This window comes from Nematolebias whitei, chromosome 5 (assembly GCF_014905685.2).
Source record: "Nematolebias whitei isolate Nwh7 chromosome 5, NemWhi1, whole genome shotgun sequence".
NCBI lineage: Eukaryota > Metazoa > Chordata > Actinopteri > Cyprinodontiformes > Rivulidae > Nematolebias > Nematolebias whitei.
The window spans coordinates 26,109,644-26,132,155 of record NC_056502.1 but is presented as its reverse complement, the minus strand read 5'-3'; the positions used below and the strand labels follow the sequence as shown (position 1 = coordinate 26,132,155).

General features: G+C 39.9%; 2 protein-coding genes across 2 annotated transcripts in view; one reads left to right on the top strand and one right to left on the bottom strand.

The window, feature by feature from the left end:
* mboat1 (membrane bound O-acyltransferase domain containing 1) overlaps positions 1-7,842 on the top strand; it is a 24,892-nt gene extending 17,050 nt beyond the window's left edge. Inside the window, exons 6-13 of the mRNA XM_037677261.1 lie at positions 1,093-1,147; positions 1,784-1,976; positions 4,713-4,905; positions 5,231-5,334; positions 5,431-5,495; positions 5,580-5,712; positions 5,911-6,062; positions 7,698-7,842. Coding sequence (XP_037533189.1) covers positions 1,093-1,147; positions 1,784-1,976; positions 4,713-4,905; positions 5,231-5,334; positions 5,431-5,495; positions 5,580-5,712; positions 5,911-6,062; positions 7,698-7,842 — 1,040 coding nt within the window. The remainder of the gene's footprint in view (positions 1-1,092; positions 1,148-1,783; positions 1,977-4,712; positions 4,906-5,230; positions 5,335-5,430; positions 5,496-5,579; positions 5,713-5,910; positions 6,063-7,697) is intronic.
* A 5,502-nt stretch (positions 7,843-13,344) lies between these two features.
* tmem65 (transmembrane protein 65) overlaps positions 13,345-22,512 on the bottom strand; it is a 19,278-nt gene continuing 10,110 nt past the window's right edge. The window contains exons 6-7 of the mRNA XM_037677260.1: positions 16,655-16,760; positions 13,345-13,738 (exon numbers count right to left, since the gene is read on the bottom strand). Of these exons, the coding sequence (XP_037533188.1) occupies positions 13,586-13,738; positions 16,655-16,760 (259 nt within the window). The 3' untranslated portion in view covers positions 13,345-13,585. The remainder of the gene's footprint in view (positions 13,739-16,654; positions 16,761-22,512) is intronic.

Genomic DNA, 22,512 nt, shown 5'->3' with positions numbered 1-22,512 from the left:
GCTTGCCATAATCGTCGAGGCCCTCTAGTGGCTGAAAATGGTAGAGTTCAACATTTTTTTATGTCAGAATAAATGAAATTGTCAGATCTCAGCCAAATTGGGTTATAAATATGGGAAAAAAATCATAAATACTTTGCTTCGCTGTATAAGTCGCAGGCATGCTAATTTATGAAAAAAGAAAAACTGTGACTTATACAGTGTAAAATACAGTATTTATTACTATTTACCTGTCGTTTAGTCGACACTTAGAAACTCTGTGATACTTTGAAGGATGACACTTGTCTCTACTGATATTAGCTAACCTCAGCAGGTCAGGTTTGTGTAATGAAAACCTAAAAATAGTTAAAAATATAGTATTTTACACTGCGTATGTGTTACATAAATTGAAGGTCATACTAGATTGTACTATTTAATCATTTGAACTAAATTGTAGCACAATTCAGCATACTGCTACATCCTGTATACAATATCTGCCACAGAAGCTAATATCTACAAGCCAATTTATTAATTAACAGCAATTACATCGGCTTTACAGAATAATTTTAATTTTGAACGGTTACATTATCAGCCTCAGTTCTGGTTGGATCACATTCACATTGAGGTAAGTAAGATAAAACCTGCTGATTTGAAATGAGACACGTTTTCCTTTTCCTCTCCAGTTGGTACAACCCTAGCACACAGATTTGAGGTGCTTTTACATTTATATTTACATTAGATAGCTTATATACATACTGATATTTTAATAATTTTAGTAGTAATAATAAATTTTTACAAAATCACTCTATACTGATTGCTATTTTGCCAGTTTCTATAACATTTCTAAGTACAGACGCTTCCCTTTCTGATTATGGCCAAAGTCAAAACAATGAATCGCAATGTCACGTGATCACTGCGCCCTCTAGAGGTCGTTTTTAACTCTATGGTACCCCCCCCCCCCCACACACACACACAGTTTTTGAATCCTTAATGATGATGATGATGATGATGCATGTTAAACACATGAAAAAGAGAAGTTGGAGTGAAAAGCTCCTGATCATGAATAACAAACAAACTAAATTAAATAGTTAAATAGTTTAATTTCTTCTTCTCTAGGCATGTGTAAGAAAAGTGAGCAGCTGACGTCAAATCAGAAGTTTGTGGCTATAAAGTAAGTTTATTATTATTAAACCAAATGAAGTAATTGTTTTTTTATTTATGGTTATAACGTGCTTACTTTGCTGTTCTTTTGAAACGAGTGATTTCAGGTTCAAGGCAGTATATCTCATTAAAAATGGAGGATTTATTTCTTTATTTAAAGAATAAAATAACTCTGTGTTTTCCTTTAGCTGCACAGGGCAGAGACAAGCAGATGAGGTCATGGTGAATAACTTGTTCATGAACTACAAGCATGTTAAACTGTAGAAAAGACCCAGCATCCTGCATGAAACCTTTTGCATGTGAACTGTGAGCCATGCATGTCGTCATAAATAATGTGATGGATTCATAAAGAAAGTGTTTCACCTGTGTGATGATGAGCCACACTAGTCTGATGTGTTCCTTTAAGCAGGAACTTCAACGTAATTGTTTTTCTAGTGTAACTGAACCATTCACATCCAACACATCTGCTCATATTATAGCTGAAAGTGAAAAATAATATGTTTGACTTCAAATAACTGTAATTTAAACTCATCTACGCCATGCTACTGCAGCTTCTTTTAGATTTGTTTTGTTGTGATCTTGTTAGTTTTGAACCTGAAGGGACGTCGTCACGATGACATGACTCCTTCTGTCGTCCTCTCTGCAGAGCGAGGCCTTCTCTCCTGGAGTACCTGAGCTACAACGTGAACTTCCTGAGCGTCCTGGTGGGGCCGTGCAGTAACTATCAGGACTACATCGACTTCATAGAGGGCAGACACGTAAACCGCAGGCTGAGGCAGCACACCACCACGTGGAGCGGCCAGAACGGTCACCACACCACTCCGGACATATCTCCCTCTGTAAGTTCATGAGTCCACATGTAGTCGCTCCTTTTATGGACTTTGTAGCATTTATCAGGCTTGAATTTTAATGTGGTAGCTTGAAGATTTGTAAAGGGATTCTCAATAACTGTTTTGATAAAGGGATTAAAAGTGATTGAAACTGGAAAAGAAGTTGCTATAAAAAAAATTTTGACCTGTATGCATTTGGTTTGTAAGAATGTGTTGTGGTCCACTGGTATGATTAGTCTTTTTAAAGTCCCAAAGTTCCCAAACTTGGGGTCATAAAAGGTCAGACAGGTGAAGCTCTTCAGAAGATGTACAGAAAAATGACTGCCTGTAGAGCCAAGTTATCCCTAACTGTTAGGAAAGTTTAAATGGTTAACAGTCATGTGACGTTCGAAAGCCTAACAGTGTTTGTAAATTCCTACCAACAATAGTTGGGTTCACAAGTTTTTATTTTTAATTTAACCTTTATTTCACCAGGAAAATCCCAGTGAGATTAAAAATCTCTTTTACAAGAGAATCCTGGCCAAGACTGGCAGCAGCACACAGAGGTTACAGAATAATGACAGCAAAAACAGGAAAAGTTAACTCCATCATAAATAAATAAATTCAAAAGATTCCTTGGTTAAAACATTTACAGATGATTCCTTCTCAAAATCAGTAAGAACAGCCTTAAAACATTTGGTGACAACAGCTCCTTTAGGTTAATGTATTTCTGCAAGAAGATGGAGCAGAAAACTGAAAAGATTTCTTTCCAAGTTCAGTTCGTACTTTAGGCACTGCAAGTAAAAAGAAGTTCTCACAACGAAGAGAGCATCCTCCGATGGACTTTCTCTTTATAAAGGCCAACAAATACGAAGGAAGAAGTCATTGTATGGCCTTATCAATAAGAACATGCCAATGGCGGAGTCGACGAGTGGCCAAGGCCGTCCATCTAACCCGGTTGTATAATGTGCAATGATGTGTTAAACTTTTTAAACCAGTTATAAATCTTAAAACTCCATGATGAAACAATATCCAGCGAATAAAGACAAAAAAGTAGCATCAACCAGTCGCTTTCTAGCCTCAAAAGATAGACAGGATCTGATCCTGAAATAAAATCCCAATTTTAATCTCAGTCTCTTCACCAGCTGTTGAATGTGGGAGGTAAAAGACAAAGAATCATCTATTAAGAATCTTAAATATTTATACTGTGATACTTTTTCCATTTTCAGACCTTCAGCTGTAGTAATGACTGGAAGATCCTTACTTTCCAACCTCCCATTGGAAAATGTCATCACCTTCGATTTATCTGCATTTAAAACAAGCTTAAGGTGATAAAAATTTGTCTGCAAAACATTAAAACTGACTGTAATTGATTAAAAGCATTGTTAGGTGAGAGATCAGAACATATAAAACAGTAGCATAAAAATGAAATTTTGCATGAGGCACATTTAAATTAAGACTATTTATATATAATTAACAAATGCGGCCCCAGCACTGACCCCTGAGGAACACCATTGAGTATATGGAGAGAAGCTAAACCACCTACTTGAACACACAGAGTCAGATAGTTGTCAAACCAACAAAGAGTTTGTTCTGACAAGCCAATAGTGTGAAGCCTCTGTAATAAAACCTTGTGATTAACTGTATCAAATGCTTTGGAGAAATCGATAAACAGGGCTGCACAGTGTTGCTTATTATCCAAAAGATCAATAAAATCATTAACCACTTTTAGCGCTGCTGTAGTGGTACTATGCATTTTCCTAAAACCAGACTGGAAATCTGATAGAATATAATTTAATGTTAGAAAGTCTTTCAGTTGTTCGCTGCCCAAGTCTGTGCAGCTTTTGTTTCTGTGGGTCAGAATCCTTCAGACGCGTTCATGTAAGGACAGCACCGCAGGGCAGTAATCTCTGAGCTGCGCAGAAGTGAACACCGGTGAACAAAGAGCCCGATGAACTGCTGGAGAAGAAGAATAAAACAGAGCAATGATCACTCTGGACTCATTCTTTGGTTTGACATGTGAAAGAAGTTCTGCTGATAACCCTCTTTACACTCCGATAAGTCCAGTGTCCCCCGCTGTGCCTCGTTTGTCTTCTGTCTAAACCTTTCATACAGACGGATCTGCTCACCACCCTCACTGATCAGAAACATGTTCTGTAGCGTTTAATCTTCTAACTGAAGAACATGTGTAAACAGGACAGAGGTTCTGTTGGTTCTTTGGACCAACACAGACCAGATTTAAATCAGTGAGGACAAACCAAGACATCATCTCAGTAAACATCAAAGTTCATGCTCAATAATCCAGGTTAAAAAAAAAATCCAAACAAGTTAACTCAGGTCCTCTGGACGGTTTCTTTTTTTGTTGAAATGTTTCATCCGTCATCCAAAGGACTTCATCATTTTTGTCCTGGATTATTGAGCATGAACTTTGATGTTTTGAACCACTTTGGCCATGGCTGCTTCAGAGGAGTTGACGGAGGAGAGGGCGGACTCCAGAAACCATCTTATCACCATCAAACCGGTTGACCCACTATGTGGGTGTGCTGCTTGTGGGGCAGAGTTTGTTGTGCCTCCTTGGACTGACGAAGTCCTTTGGATGAAAGACAAAACGCTTCAACTAAAAAAGAAACCGTCCAGAGGACCTGACTTAACTTTGTTCGGTCTCAGTAAATAATTCAGAACGTGTGGACGTCAGAACGCATTACTGTTGGGTTTCTGGTCCGTGGTGGTTCTGAATATGAAGCATGAGCTGGTTCTGTCTTTCAGAAAACTGTGTGCAGAAAGCTTGTGGTGTGCAGCGGCTGTATGCTCTTCTTCATGGTTGTGACCCGCTCGCTGCCCATCACCTTCAACGTGGACCCGGACTTCATCAACCAGGCCTCCTTCCTGTCCAGGCTCACCTACTCGTTCTTCTCCATACAAGCAGCAAGACCCAAGTTCTACTTCGCCTGGACGCTTGGTGAGCTCTGTGCAGGCACAACAAATGCACAACCCTTTCTTTGACCCCAAAATGTAGATTTTAACCTAAATGTGTCCAAAACTGAGCGACAGTAAAGGTTGAAGACGAGAAACTTTTAGTGTTTCTTTGAGGAAAACAATCAAACTTGTTTTAATAAAAGTTGGTAGAGACGTGTTCACACCAAGACAAGCTGAGGAGAACGGTTCAGTCTATAAGCTACAGAAGATAACTAAGAAGCAAAAGTTTCAAGAACTGTGGGACACGTGGAGATAAAGCTGTTTCTGTCCTGGTCATCTCGTTTTTGTCTTTGTTTCTGTGAGATCAGCTGATGCTGTAAACAACGCCGCAGGTTACGGCTTTCAGGGTTTGGATGAACGTGGAAAACCTTCCTGGGACCTGGTCTCTAACCTCAACATCATTGGGATCGAGGTATCCATCAGATCAATAAAATCTTCTGATTGAGCCATTCTTTCTATAGAGTCTGACCCTGAATCACAGAGAACTTAAAGTTGTTGACTCTTTCAGACAGCGACCAGCTTCAAGACCTTCATCGACAACTGGAACATTCAGACTGGGATCTGGCTCAAAACGTGAGTGAATACAGAACCCAGGACCTGACGCTCCGTCTGAACCCAGCAGGATCTTCTGGATCATGTCTCGCTTTTTGGTTTCAGGGTGTGTTATGATCGAGCCCCAAAGCACCGGTTGGCGCTGACCTTCATCCTGTCCGCCCTGTGGCACGGCGTTTATCCCGGTTATTATTTCACCTTCATCACGGCCATCCCCATCACCATCGCAGCTCGAGCTGTGAGTGCTGTGCTGTTGTAATTTATTTATGTATTTATTCATTAATTCATGAATGATTGTAGAGATCCGGTATAACTTGATTTTACCTCATGCTACCAGCAGCTAGTCTGTTTCAGTCTGATTGTAGTTAAATGTAAAAGCCGTGTCATTAATAATTTGTAGGAACAGGAAGTGATCCTTCTGTTGGTGTGGCTGCAGGTCCGCAGGTCCGTCCGGCCCTTCTTCCTGGGCTCCAGAACATGGAAGTTTGCGTACGACGTGGTGACGTGGGCAGCCACCCAGCTGACCATCGGCTACACCGTCATGCCTTTTCTGCTGCTTTCACTGGACCACACCTTGATTTATTACAGGTGCGCTCTGACTGCCTTCAATCTGCTTGTTGGGTGTTTTTTATCACATCTTTACCTGCTTCTTCCTTTTCGGTCATTGGGGTCATCTGGACATGACATGTCCATGACAGATGTTTTTTCTTCTTCTTTCTTTTAACCATTTTGACCAGGTTGTCCTCGAGCTGGTTCAGTGAGTAGTAAGCGGCCATTTTGACTATAACATTTGATTGTTATGCACTGATGATCAATTGTTTTAGACTGATGGTCCTCTATGGGGTGCGATAGATGAAGCTTTTGTCCTTGGTTACTCATGACCCAGGAGAAATTTGATGGTCAGCCCGTTCCGAGGCCATCGGGGAGTCAGATTCAGATGAGCTTTGATTGTTGTTTTTCTTCAGGCAGACAGATTACTTTTTCTTTAGACTTGAGTCCATCTGGACGTTCTGGTTCTGAAATAGCCTAATTGTGGGATTCCATTCCACTGATCCATGCTATGAGTCTCCCTGAAGGTCAAACCCACCGCGTTGAGTCCCAGAAGCCGCAGGTGGCCTGCGATTCTCATAAATCGCCTCCACCTTACGGTTTAGCTCGTAAACCAGATGATTTAGAGTTCTTACAGCACAGACCAAACCTTCACACTGACTCGGAAGTTTTGCCATGGCCGAAACTTCTGCCAATGTCTTCTTCAATAGTCAATAAAACAGAGCCCTGCCAATGCCAAAAAGCAGAGTCCCTGCTATCATAATTCCAAATATGTAAACATCTTCAACATCCTCCTGAGACAGGACCGAGAGGCACATCAGCTGCCACACTCCCCATGGATCCATGACATACCCCACAGCATGAGTCTCAGCTGGACACACAGGTTCTCCAGGACCTTGTCGCTTTGATGAAAACATCTTATCAATAGAGTTGAACGTCCAGGATATCCGATCCATAATCTTCTTAATTTACGTTTGGGAGATGTGAACCAGGCACTTCAGACACAGAGAGCAGAGCAGGAAGAAGGAAAAACGGGGAGGAAAGACAAAAACAGCCACCTCGATCAGAGCCAGGGAGGAAAAAAAAAAAGTGTAAAGCCAGGCTGCATGGAAACTCAACAGCAGACTGGTTTGAAACACGTCAACAACGTCATACGACACATCCTGTTGGCAGGCCTCAGACTGATGAAGTCCTTCAGATGAAGGATGAAACATTTTCTTCAAAAAAGAAACTGTCCAGATTACATGATTTAACATTTTTGTGTGTTATTGAATGTATTTTTTTAATAGATTAAACTAAAGAAAAAGGAACAAATTGTCTCTCTTTTTTGACCCAACTCGGGTTGATCTAAAATTCAGTTTATGTAGAAGCTTTTTTTATATAACGATTCACAGCTCAGGGTCAAGTTACTGAACAATCACAGAAAAACCGAAAACACTCAGGAATTGAACTGAAAACAAATGTAACAGTCTGAAGAAACACTTTGAAAGACCTTCAAGGAACCTGAAGAAATGTCAGTCAGGACCTCGCAGAGGTTCCAAACAAACTGTGAGGTCATGAGTCCAGTCCAGGTTTTGTGTCAGCTTTAGTCAGATTTAATAAAATAACTGATCCAAATGTTTTCAACACCTTCAGAGGTGACACTCTTAACCCTCTGTCTCACCCTTTTTCCAGGTCCATGTACTTCTACGTGCACATCATCAGCCTTCTGGCTGCAGTCGCCCTCCATCGGAAACGTGAACCCAGAGAAGCCTCCAAATCCGCCCCCCCAGCCCAGCTCCAGCCTGTTCACTCCAACAATAATGGCACACTACACTGAAAAGACCCTTTTAAGTTCCTTTAAGCAGCTCAGTCCTCTCAGGGGGTCAGGAGAGGACCCAGGAGGATGACAAGAGCATTAATAACAACAACAACAAAAACAACAAGAAGAACATCAACAACAAGTTTATTTAATGTTGCTTCTTCTCTTTCTAGAATGGTCTTGGTTCTGAAACAGCAGGACTTCAACAGACACTTTGTTTTTAAAGGTTCACATGTGCCCAAGTGCAGTTCTGTTCTATGTTTGTGAGTAAATAATGTCTTACCTGTTGTAGGTAGCTCTTTTGAAGAGTCTCTGTTTGGAGGAATGGACTTGATGAGCTAACAGTTGCTCTGAGGGGCTTCCTGTTTCACCTGGGAACCTGTTCTAATGAGTGAAAAGAGCCGAGACAGAACCGCCGAGACAGAACCTCTGAGGCTGGATCTCAGCAGTGCCTCTCTGCAGGATGTGGAGGTTAACTGAATAGAGACACCTGGTGGTGGTTTAAACAACGTGGAGGAAAACAAACCCGGTTCAGTCGACTTCCCTCTGATCTCAGTTTTGGACTTTTACTCCAACGTCTCACCTTATTGGTACTTTTGCATATTTGAAGCTGCTGGAACCAAAGTTTGTGTTTGGGTCACAGGTGAGAAGGTTCCCTCACATGTCCAAAACCGTCAGTTCTTCATGGTGCTAACGTGTTTTTAACTCTGGTTTGGACACAGGTGTGGTAAAGAGAAACATTAGGTCTGAAAAGAGGAGTGTTCTGTATGCTGCGCCGGTTTGTTGAGATGAATTTAGACAATAGCAATTCTTTTAAATGTAGGATAAATTTTTTAACTTGTGGACAAATGTGTTTTATGGACCTCTCTGTTTTGGGCCAAGTTTAAGAGTTAAGAACAAACTTTTAGTATTTTGATCTAAAGCCTCAGAGCCGAGCCTCACGAAGGAGTCCAGTTCGGGCCGGTGGTACAGAACCACTTCCTGATTTTAACTGTGGGAGGACGTATTTTAAGGATCCTTTAGAACAAACACAACAAGTGACTCCATGTTTAGGCTACAGAGTCCACTGATCTTTAGATAATTATACTGAAAAGTCTTCACATTAAACCATCAGGTTCACTCACGGTCCAGTTCTGAAGGAGAGGAAGAACCAAGGAGGAACATTCTCTGACTTTATTTTAATGTTCTGAAGATGATGATGGTGGCACCTTTTTTTTTTGTTTGTTTTTAAAGCAGTGAGGAGACGTGTGAGCGTCACGAGTAGCTATTTGACTGAACAATGAAGTGTGTGTGTGTGTGTGTGTGTGTGTGTGTGTGTGTGTTCACTATCGCTCTGTTTTAATATTGTTTGGAGGAAAGTGTGATTTGTATCAAATAAAGCTTAAAGAAATAAAGCTTCACTAAAACTCACCTGGCTCGTCTTTATTAAGTATTTATATGCATGGGTACGTCTTAAGTATTTATATGCACAGGTACATCTTTAAGTATTTATATGCACGGGTACGTCTTAAGTATTTATATGCACGGGTACGTCTTAAATATTTATATGCACGGGTACGTCTTTAAGTATTTATATGCACGGGTACGTCTTTAAGTATTTATATGCACAGTATGTCTAAGTATTTATATGCACAGTATGTCTTTATTATGTATTTATATGCACAGTATGTCTTTATTATGTATTTATATGCACGTGTATGTCTTTATTATGTATTTATATGCACGGGTATGTCTTTATTAAGTAGGAGCATGTATAATATGACACGTCTATGTTTAAAATGTCACGGCATGTGTTTTGTCTGGATCACAATTGTTGAGTATTTGTGGCTGTGGGTGAGTTGTTTGTTCTCACACTCCTCGCTGGTGGAGCTCCAGAGAACACCAGGTCAGAAGGGAAGGACAAAATAACATGAATTGTTAAGTCACCTGAACTGCTCAGGGCTTCTGGTTTACAACAGATCACCTCTTGAAGTGAAGTCATCCTACAGACTGACTGTTTCTGTCTCCGTTCAGAGCACAGCTGGAGAACATCTGGAAGCTGTGGATCATTTTGAGATGGTAGAACCTGCACTCTGTTGATCATTGTATGTGACAGCAGCACAAAGATTTGCTAAAAGTATTTGTCATTGAATATGTAGGTGGGGTGGTGGTCCATGTTTGTGAAGAACCGGCTCTTCACACTGAAAGCTTTAAGAATCACTGAACATTTCAAAGCCTTCTCTAACTTTTACAGACGGATCTGTTGTTCTTTGGAGTTGTCACGTCCACACAGGAGCAGAATCTTCACAGATGGAGGTAAAAAGATTCAGGCCACCATCAACAACCTGATCAACTCTATGTGAACTCTGCTGCACTGTGTGAGGCAAATGGTGGTCACACCAGATACTGACTGGTTTTCTGACCCTTCAACACAGTAACAGTAAACTACACATTTTAGATTGGCCTCTTATTGTGGGCAGCCTAAGGTACACCTGTGCATAATCATGCGGTCTAATCAGTATCTTACACCTGTGTGGTGGATGGATTATCTCTGCAAAGGAGAAATGCACACTAACAGATTTACACAAATTTGTGAACAATATTTGAGAGAAAAAGGTCTTAACTATTAAAAATTATTTAATTTTTTACAAGTTATTTGTTTTCTATCGTTTGTTTTTGTTAATCACTTCGGTTATTTCTTCAAAATGTACAGGTTTTAAGCCTTTAAACCGATATTATAGTAAACTAAATTGAACTTTACACAACTAAAAACAGTCATTTAATTAAATGTTATAAAGGCAAAGAAAAGTCAAAGAAGTTATCAATTTCTTTAAAACATAAAGTAATGGTGACTTTAGTGGTTTTAATGGAATATGGTTTTACAAATTAAGTTACACTGAGTTACATAAACTAAGTTTGAACTGATTAGGAGACTGATAACCTACACTATATGGTCCAAACTCACCTCCTTCATCCAGTTTCCCCCTCCTTTAAACTAGATTAATTTTTGTGTGTTTATGTTTTTAGTTATGTTTTATGATCAAATAATTTGAAATAGAGATTTCCAGATGAATCGTGCTGAAGTTACAGAAAAGTCTCTGTGAGAGTCAGAGTAACCTGAACCTCCATCCACTATCCAACAGTCTTGTAAGAAACAAAAGACACGGTTAAACATCATCTTTTAAACCTAGAAACGAGTTTTATTGACAAACGATGAATGTTTTCTATTGTACTGGTAATATTATTCATGTTTCTGTACCTGATACCTTAAACGATTGGTCCAATTAATTTTTATTAGTCTGTTACAGTGACAGAAGCTGTGACCGGTCCAAGTTATTGATAGTGAAAAGCAGAATTTATTGTATATGTAAAGGACCCAGAGAAAGGATCATGAAAAGCTCAGCAGTTAAAAGCAGCTGAATCCACAGGGTGTACCATTAAAGTGATAGTCCTGCTCTTCGAGTGTTGAGCTTTGTGGGTCTCTGAACTTTTGAATGATGTCTCTGGAGGAGTAGTGAAGGTTCTGCTCACACCAGGACAGTCTCTCCCAGGATAAATCTTTTGTTGTTCCTGAAGGTCAGCTACGTCAGCTTTGACCCAGGGATGAAGTCTGGCTGACTGAATTGAGTGGTAACGGTGAGAGCCACTTCAAGTGAAAGTTGGCAAAGATACCTTTGTGTAATTGTATCATTCTCACTATGCTACTAAGTTTAGTGACTAACATTTACACTATAATCACCATTTTTGTTTGCTGTGCATTGCATTCATTTATAGTTTTGTTTTTGATTAATAGAGGATCGAGGGAGGCGTGTCGAGGATGTGTCTAAGCATGCACCATGCTCTATTGATTTTACTATATCATTAACCTTTGTAATATTTTCCTCTACCTTACTGTCATTGTGATTAAATGGTATAATGCTTTAGTATCACAGGATCGATAAACTCTGAGCTAAGACCAGAGGGAGGGGGCAGGCCCCAGATGAGTTTCTTTAAATTTAACTTTTTCATTTCAAGAAGGGGAAACAGATTATGAGACAGAGCAAGCATTGGGAGTTTGTAATACATTGACTTTCTGTAACTGACTGTTCTCCACAAAAGCTTTGTGTTATTAAATTTGATGTTATTAAAACCTGATCATTTGTGAATGTTTTTTTTTCTACGACAGACATCAACTAAACAAGCTCACATCCATGACCGATAAATCTCCATCATGGTTCCATCAAACATGAAAACACAGAAGAATTTCAGCTCAGGAACTGAACCAAATGATTGTATGAAGTCACACACACATTAAAACAATCTTAAAACTGTTTTATTCAGTGTCAGGATGTTCACTTCTTAGTCTGTACAGGAACAACATAAATAACATTTTTCTGAACAGTCAGTCCTCTGGACAGTTTCTTTGTGTTGAAACATTTCGTCTTTCATCCAAAGGATTTATTACCTGGATTATCGAACATGAACTTTGATGTTTTGAACCATTTTGGCCATGGCTGCCTCAGAGGAGTCGACGGGGGACAGGGCGGACTCCAGAAACCATTTTATCACCATCAAACTGGTTGGCCCACTATGTGAGTGTGCTGCTTGTAGGACTGAGTTTGTTGTGACTCCTCAAACTGATGAAGTCCTTTGGATGAAGGACTAAACATTTCAACACAAAGAAACCATCCAGAGGAACCTGACTTAATTCAGTTGGATTTTTGACCTGGATTATTGAGCATGAGCTGGGATGTTTTCCTAAACAGACTTTTTTTTCTGTCTTAAATTTTTAGGGATTACTGAGAAACTGTTTCGGCCATAAGACCCAGGAGGAAGCCTGTGGTTCTGAGTTGAAATCCAGAGGAGTGAAGCTTTATTTCAGGAACACAACTAAAGTCCAACAAAAAAACACAAACAAAACCTGCAGATTTCACTCACAACCTGGATTTAAGATGAACCCTGCATATTTTAATGTGCTTTGTTTTTGTAAAGAAAAAATCTCTTGATGTAAGATTTCACCTCATTTTCAACCCTTCAAATGTTTAGTTGGGTTACAGTTTTTAGAAGTTGTAGGGATCATTTGCCTTCTCTCCAAAGACACCAATGGATGTTGGTATATTTCAGATATTGGATAATGGTAAGATATTTTATGTTTCTGCTGTTCTGAACATCATTATAAAGTTGATCCCTCCGGCTTTTCTTAAAACGTATTTTTAGTTTTTAAAGCGTTGAATGCGTTCAAGCACACATGTAGTTCATATCAGACAAAAAGTGTAAAACGTAAATGAGCAGGCAGTTTAACGACAGGTTTCTGGACGCTGCTCTGAAACTAAAGCTGTCTTAATTTACAACATCTACAATTAAAAATCACAAGTTTAAATCAAAATCAAACTAGATGCATCATTTTCGTCTAACTGTTGCCAAGGCTTCAAATAGTTATCTTTTATACATTTTAAATTAGAATATTTTTATGTCTTGGTTGTAAAGTTTGACATTTTAAAGAGTCAGTCAGTTTGCATTACCATCTGAGACCGAACTTAAAGATGAGTTCAGGGTCCAGGTAAGACGTGGTGCGGCCGTTAGCAGCATTGTTCCTTCAATAGCCGTCTTGTTTCTGTGCTTAAGTTCAGCGTCTACGATCAAACGTGGTCTAAAGTCCTCCTCAGAAGACCTTGGACAGTTTCTTCAGAGGTGCCACTTTGCCTGTTTTCCAAACCCTCCAGCCTGTGAGGAAAAGATCTCACTCCAAACCACTCCAGACTACGTGGAATCTCATCGGTTCCTCATAGTCTGGAATGGTTCGTTAGTTTTTGCTGCTTTCTGTCGGAGTTATCGGTGGCTGTTTCTCCTCCTTGGCCTTCATTTGGCCTTCCTCCTTCTCGTTGTCATTGTCTGAGTAGAAGAGAAGAGGAAACATCCCGAGGAGGCAGCCAATGCCCACACCGATGGCTTTACCCTGCACACAAGAGGAAGAAGGCTAGTTAGCTTTACAACTCCATCACCTCCAATAAATCTGCCTTCTTTCAGACTAAGTGGAAGCTTTGTTCAATCACAGCTGTTTGACATGAACATTTGGACCAAATCCATTGGGGGGGGGGGGGGGGGGTGTTCTTGCTTGCTCTCGGTGGAAGGCAGACGCATCCTTCTCTGCTCTGTCCCTCGCTCCGTCCCTGCCTTGCCCTTTGTCTTGTGAACCTTTTTCAGAGCCCCCACCCCCCCTTTTTTTTTTTTTTTTGCATACCTTCCAAATTGTAACGATGGATTTGATCAGCTGGCCTCTCAATGAAATTGATCAATTTTCTCAAAAGGTAATCAGGGTGAAGGAGAACCCTCTTACCTCGACAGAAACGTAATGGGATCTACGATAACTGGGTTTTACTGTTTGGAGGTGGTGGAAATCTGGATTGTCGACAAATTCGGAAACATCAGCAGCTGTTTAAGCTGCCTGGAATGTGGAGAATGCGACGAGCTTGGCAGCACTCAGACTCTGTGTGAACTATATGTGGTGCTGTATCAAGATGAACAGGCTGATCCTTATCAGGACTGTGGAATGTTCTGGCAGTGACCATGAATGGTTGGAAGGAATAAATCTTGGAGAAGTTGTAAGCTCATCTTGATGTAAGTAATCATATTCGGCTGTTTGGAGTCACCATGAGAGAATGTACTAGCGAGACTGTTAAGGCAGACACGGAAATTTACGAGTTCAGCCTGACCCAAAACAATGTTTATATCTGAATCTGGACCTGGCATTGGAAGGCAGACTATCTCAATTTCTCCTTGGATGTTATGGAAACAAAGACGCTCTGCCCCTTTCCCCACCTCCTCCCTTCCCCAATAGTGATGTGTGGATCGATACTAAATATTGATACTATCGATACCAGAACATTTCGCTCTAGAATCGATGTTTAAATCAAACTATCGATACTTTTGATACTTCAGTCATTTCAGGTAATGCATATCATTAATGGGAAGATGGTGGAAAGTAACTAAACTATTGAGCTCTTGTCTAAATGATACTCAGTTGGAGGGAACTACTTTTTCTTCCACCTGAGTAAATGCGTAATGCATTTCAGCGGAGCGGCACGCTGCTCGTCAGTCTCTCAGTCTGTAGACACAACGGCGGATTTTAACAGAGTCACGTGTGAAGCTGTTTCAGCTCCAGAAACAGCCAAAAAGTGGTTTGTGAGGAGGAGAATCTGTAAAGAGCTGTAGCAACACAACAAACCTTGTAAAACACTTCTGGTTAAATCACAACACAGAATATGAAGCATTGATGAGGTGGACAGAGGAGGAGAGTCAGGTGCTGCTGCTCTGGAGGAGTCCCTCAGGGCTGCAGGACTATCCAGGTACAGAGGGAGGAAATGTGGAGCTTTCAGCAGTGCTAAGAACTGCTGCAGTTGGGAGATGATCAAATTAATACATATGGTTATGAAATAATTAACAAAATAAATTCATGCTTCAACAAATAGTTGCATGAGTTCAGTTTGGAGTAATAATATGTGTATCACTGAGATAATCTCACATGGGCAAAAAAGCCTAGATTTATTCAGGTAAGGTTTCATAAAGAATAGATAATTTAAAGTGGATTATATGGACCAGGTGTCATCAAATTATACAGAGCAGTGGAGATAAAACAGCCTTGGTGAACTCTGAAAAATATATACTACAAAAATGTGGATATAAATATAATATATTATCTTAAACATGTCATTATTTAATAGATATTTAATAATTTATTTTAATAGTTTTATGATTTTTCTTATTTTCATTGTTTGAAAAACCATTTTCACATATTTTGTAAGATGTCCTGGCTCAGACTAAATGAGGCCACTGCATCAACATACTCCTGAGTTTAAAATAAATAAATCACTTTGTCTTGCAGTCTTTATGCAACTTTGATTTGAATACATCGCTTTTTTTTTAGGTTTACCTGACATATTAGGCAAAAAGTATCAGTATCGGTATTGATACCACTGATACTTTCATGAATTTTACCAGGTATCGTATTGGACCAGAAAATCCTGGTATCGAACATCACTATTCCCCAAGGTTGTGAACCTGTGATAGCGCTCAACCGAGCTGGCTGATAAACAAACACCTCATATCAGGACTACGGCTGGGGGATGGGCGCTCTGGACTATGCTATGCTACGACCTTCCCTCAAACTCAATGCATCCACTGGCCTCCCTCGCCTCCCCTGGTGCAGCAACCTAGGAGATGTGAAGGTGACAAGGGCTGCTTTGCTCACCAGGTTTCTGTGCTGGGACCCCCACCCACCCCCCATGCATATGTATTACACGTATGTCTATTTATACTGCTTTGCTGTGGTAGAATTTTTTGATGCCTCAAACTGCGCCCTATCAAGGACACGGTGTGAGAGTTTTTTTTATACCTCCTTATGTTTTCTTCCCTTTTTCTTATCAAAGCAACAGGGGCAGCACATCTTAGAAGCTGCAGCCCCCTGTACACTTCTGTCCATCTTTAGGACAGCTGTACGGAAAGTAATTTTGTTGTACTTCACTGTGCAAGAATAATAAGCATTCTGATTCTATTAGCAAAGTGCCCACAAGTGTTCCTACATGTGTATTTCCTAACAGCTGGACCATTTAGAGCCACCTTTTACTTCTGTTACAATCGTTCTAACATTCACGCTTCATCCGTCACAGCTCATTTAACTTCTGATTGTCTTCCAGCGTGTTGGTGATTGAAAAGACGTTCCACAGAATCTTGTTTCTGCTATTGGTTTTAAGTTTCCACCTGGAACCTGTTGGACTCTGACAGGCCTGCAGTCGCTGCTTCACTTCGACCCTCTCAGAAATGAATCTGTGGAAAACATGTAGCTTTGTGTTTTCTCCGGTTAGAAAGTACAAACCATGTGACAGCTGACTCTGGTCTGCCACATATCGGCCTGCTTCGGGCTCAGATCGGGAATCTGCATCCCCAACCGAAACGCCAAAGCCTCCACGTAACCTGCTAGCCTAAAAACAGGGAGAAGTACACACCATAGACAGGAAATGATTAGAAACAACACATCAGATTTGTTCAGACACAATCAGCTGTTGAAAACAGAGAAAAACTATTTAAAGGAAAGTAAAATGAACTTTAACTTGACATGGCTGAGGCCTCCTGATCGGTCGCAGCTGGTAAATTCACTTTGCCATCAAAAAAAGATTTGACAGAACTCAGTGGCCTCATCTACTCTGCCCTCAGGTCACATGAAAGAGGCTAGGATGTTCAAGAATGATCCAGGAACCAACAAGGATCAAGTCTGCAATGAAGCGGACACGGCTGGACCAGCAGTGGTCCCAAACACACATCAGAACTGGTTCCTGACTGGATAATGTAGGATGACAATATGCTTCTGGAATGGCCTTCCCAAAACACTGACCTCTCTGGACCTCTGTGTGGACCTGGCTTAAAAGCCAGATTTGGGCCAGAACACCAACCAGTTTAAATAAACTACTAATTTAGTCAGTAAGAGGCATCAGACCTTTAGCCAGAATCCTGCCTGAAGCTGGTGGACCGACACAAAAACAGTGTGGTCCAGGTACGTCTTACTAAAGGGACAGTTTACCAAATGGTGGGTTAGTTTTAAACCAGAAAACCCACAATTAGCTCACATGTATCCTTGTTTCTAAAAATCAGTGAAGTTATGTTTTATCATCACTCCACTCTGGGAAAAAAATGTTTCTAATGGAAAAAATAAAATACATTCACACTCATAACATTCAAATCACAGATGTGTCCCAACTGATATAAAATACTCATTAAATCAGTAGATTCGTGAGAAATTAGGGGTTTTGCAGACAGTTATTTCAGACCTCACTTTTAAAGATGGTAGAAATTGTTGTAGCCAGGAAGAATGAAGCCTGTGCAGGAATATCCATTAGAACCTTATACTATATTTTACTATACTTTATTGTCATTGCCATAATAACAGCAGTTATGGATAGCAACAACATTTTGATGGAGAATCGTGCACCTACATATTAATAAATTGGCACATAATGGTGCGAAAGAACTTTGCAAGGTTCTGAAAATCAGTGTAAACACATATAATACAGCGTCTAAAGGCAGGACAGAAGGAGGGAAAATTGTAAACAGCCAGATGTTGAGGAGGTAGTAGTTGGTTATTAAAGCAATGCAATATCCATTTCACAGTTATTGTCATAATGAGATTTGAGATATAAGGATAGTGGGCGGGGTCAAAGAGACATGGTGTTTGTTTAACAGTCTCACAGCCTGTGGGTAGACTGTGAGACGTTCTGGTGGTCCTGGCACCTATGGACCGGTATTTTCTGCCTGAGAGTAGCAGATGGAATAGGCCATGTGCAGGATGGTACCTTTTCCCCAGGATGTTGTTGACTAGTCTCAGACAGCAGGTTGTATAGATAGTTCTGATCTCCATTAGGGTAATCCTGATGATCTTCCCAGCTGTTTTGACCACCCGCTGGAGAGCCTGCTGGTCTGCCGTAGTGCAGCTAGAGAAACACACTTTCTCCCAGTTCTTTGTGTTTAAACTGGACTTCCTGTCAGCTCCAGGTGGAAGGCAGACAACAGTCCAGCACAAATTCACTCACATCAAGACTCCTTGAAGGAATAGCCATCATCCAATTTTTGAACTAAGATCGTTTAATGTAGAAAATAAAATCTTGAAAATAACCATCAACCTTGTTAGCACTCAGGACGTATGGGATGGCTCTCAGCTACCACCACACCAAGCTTTAGCTGAATATCTGTAAAGCTGACTGAGTTCTGGCTGCTGTAGTGTTTACTGAGGTCTGCTGAGACAAACATGAGCTGCTCAACATCAATTATTTTAATAAATAATATTCAGTACACAAGTGTGAGAAAGGAAAACAGGTTCCTTCAATTAAACAATAAACACGTGTCAGTTTTTCATTTTTCCATCCACCTCCTTCCAGCCTGAAGTGGAGTCTGGATGAAATATACGACGGTCCCTGGAGCCATTCAAAACCCAGTTTGGGTCTGCACTTCAGTTTGTTCTGATCTTCTCCACTTTGACTGAGTTTATTGCTGCAGTGTGACATCATTGTTTCACCATTCATCAAAGCTTCTTTCTTCCAGTGTCATCATCGTTAGACAGTTTCTCTTAGTTCAGACTGCCGACCAGAAACCCTGGTTTGATTCAGGCACAGTTACGAAGTAAAGCCAGTCAGATCTTTGAGCTGAACTCTGACGTTTTGAGCACATTCTCCTTGAAGAATTGGACCGCTCCAGAACCTCTGAGGCTGCACAGAGCTACATGAGCACCAACCGAAGCACCGAGACTCTCAGCTCACTGACTGAACCAGCCGCAGAGTAACAGCTGACACAGATACCATCAGGAGATCTTCTGTTTCTGAGATCACCTACCAGATCCGGTCCACTCACCTGCCTGGTATCTACTGTAGGAGCTGAACCAGAACTATGACTCGGTACCACCCATATCATTCACTGGTGATCATGGTGCTCCGAGACAGAAACAGCAGTCCAGTTCAACAAGTCTTTGATAAGTTTCACAATTTTACAACTTCTGCCAAACTTTAACGTTTATTTCACTTTTGATTTCAGTTAAGCGTGCCTCAACCTCTATTCTAATCGAATTCTAATTTTTTTTGCCTCAAAGCAACATGTTTCTCATCCACAGGATATTGTGTTTTTGTTTACTTTAAGTGTTCACATTAGGATCACTTCTGAACATCTTTTACCATCCATATTCTCATTAATTATATTAAATTCCTATCTGTCAATAAACATCACATAAACAGTGCCAAACTTGATTCAGTTGTATGTGTGTTTTAAATGTACCGTAATTGTGATATTACTCAAAAAAAAAAAAAAAAAAAAAAAACTTATTTGGGGTCATTTTTTGTGACTGATAATCATATAAATCATAGAATTATAGATATTTCCTTCTTTTCAAGGTGGTGCTCTGAAGTTTTCTAATTTACAAATGATTAATAAATCACAACTTATCCATTCTATAACATATACCCCCACAGCAGCAAGAAGAGCTGAGGGTCAGCAGGACATCTGACCATCCTCACGTCACTTTGAACTTCTTTAGGTGTTGAGAAGGGGTGGGAGAACAAAATGATGCAATTTTCTCAAAATTTTCTCTATTTTCTCATTGTAGCTAGACAATGAGAGCCGATTTCAGCACTTTGGCTGGAGTATGCTGGGCCCTTTACAGCTCTTGTCTGTATGATATGTCATGTTTCAGCTGGTGATGGTTCATCAGAACTCAATCTGGTACCAAACGAGCCGTAAAACACCATCTGGACTCTAATCTGCCAGAGTCCATGTTTGTTCATCACCTCAACATCATCAAGCTGACACCACGACTCTCAGAATAACATATTTAAAACAGAACCAGGCTGTGATACAGATGGAGCAGTGAGGAGGTCCACCGGGCCTGAGCAGCAGACCAAAGGCCTTCACACTCACTGACACAAATCCATCATACAGAATACAGGTCCGGTCCCATCAGAACTCAGCCCAACAAACAGACGTCAAGGCCTGGACTCTTCATCTGATGATTGAGTGGCAGCAAAACTCAGAGTCCACTGAGATCATCCCCCATTTACTAATTCATCACTCTGATGGAGCAGAAACATATTCTGAGTTTTAAAGTGTCTTCAGTGTTTCTGGGTCTCATTTTAAATAAAGATTAATGATTTACATTAATCATTCACGCCAACATTGACTGAGCAGTTGCTGATGCTGAAAACTATTTGTTTACATATAATTGATTTGGCTGATTATGTCAATAATCATGGTCAAAAATAGACTAATGTGGTTAAAAGGGATAGTTAAGATATTTTCAAGTAGAGTTCTGTGGAAAGGTTATGAACAACTAATATTGTACTTTTTGTACATAGCTTATTGAACAGTCTGAGTTTATAATAACTCTGGCCAAAGTAAAAATAAATAAATAAATTTTAAATAATTCATGCAAACACTATTTTATAAATCTTTGCACTGCTGTCAGATTTGCATTGTATTAATATTCCAGCAGAAATATTGCTGAAATCCCCACTGGAAGTGCTACAGCTAACTGCTGCCACTGGAATTTGCAGGATTGTATGTAAATATCTGTGTGATCTTCCTGGCCAGATTCTGACTGTTGGCTCATCAATTCAGACATAATTAAACTTTATTTCTCCAAACTGAGGTCCTTTAAAGAGACATCTGCAACAGATAAGATGCTAACTGTATTAACTGGAGGTACTAACTAGAACCTCCCATTAAAACATCTGCACTGTCCCTGTAAGCAGACTCTGTAGTCAGGACTGAACCAACTCAACCGATAACATCCTGCAAACAGCAGGAAGTTGTGAAACAGACGATTAGGCCAACAGCAGTGAAAACGCCATGAGAGTCACTGTCTGGCATCAGTTCTAGCTTCAGAAGAGAACAAATCTTAGAACGATACAAGTCAAAAGATCCTGAAATAAATAATTTACAGACCTGCACATGATAACAAGAGCAAATGTGTCCAAGCTAACGTAGAACATAAGGAATGTTGAGTAAACTCATCTACTATTTGTAGTGAGATTAAATTCTCCGGCTTTATATGTTTTACACAGATATAGCCGATTTTGCTAGTCATCCAAATGATTGACAACCCAGGGTCCAGTCCAGGAAGCAGAGCTGTAGTCCTCCACCTCTCTGCTGCTTCTCCTGTTACCCACCCACACCCCCATTGAAACAGTGTCAACTTGCCCACGGCTCAAATTAAATAAACCAAAAATCAACTCTAAAAATATAAACCATAAAAATCTTATTAAAAAAAAAACAAAAAAACAATTACTCTACCAGAACAAAATCATAAAATCATTAAATGTGGATTATTGAACATCAGATCTCTTTTCTCTAAATCCATGTTAGTTACTGAACTGATCATCATATTGATTTATTCTGTCTGACAGAAACTTGGCTACAACAGGAGGATTTTGTTAGTATAAATGAATCCACTCCTGTTAATTATTTAAATTTTCATGTTCCTAGAACAACTGGCCGAGGTGGAGGAGTAGCTTCTATTTTTCAGTCAGGATTATTGATTAATGCTAAACCAGTTATTAGTTATGATACTTTTGAGTAGCTGTCTCTAGGTTTGTCCCATCCTAAATGGAAAATGGAACGGCCACGCTCACTAGTTATTATACATCGTCCACCAGGTTCCTATGCTCAGTTCTTGTTTGAATTCTCAGAATTCTTAACTAACTTACTACTAAATATTGATAAAGTCATAATAATGGGTGATTTCAATATTCATGTAGATGTTGGAAGTGATAGCTCAAGTAAAGCCTTTAAAAACTTAATAGAGTGAATTGGTTTTACCCAAAACATCCAAACACCTGCTCACTCTCATCATCACACTCTTGACCTGGTTCTGACCTATGGCATCAAGATTAATAACTTAGTAATATCTCCTCAAAGTCCTGTTGTGTCTGACCATTTTTAATAAACTTTGAGTTTACATTAAATGACTAAACAATTACTGAGTGTAAATTTCATTATAGTAGGTGTTTATCAGAGAATGATGTAAACAAATTTAAACAATCTCTTCCATCATTGTTTTCCTCCGTCTTGCAGAGTAATGTTAGAGAACATCGACTTAGATCATCTGGTTGATAATTTTACAAACTTCACTTGATAAAATGTATCTGCTATCAGTGTGTGTGTGTGTGTGTGTGTGTGTGTGTGTGTGTGTGTGTGTGTGTG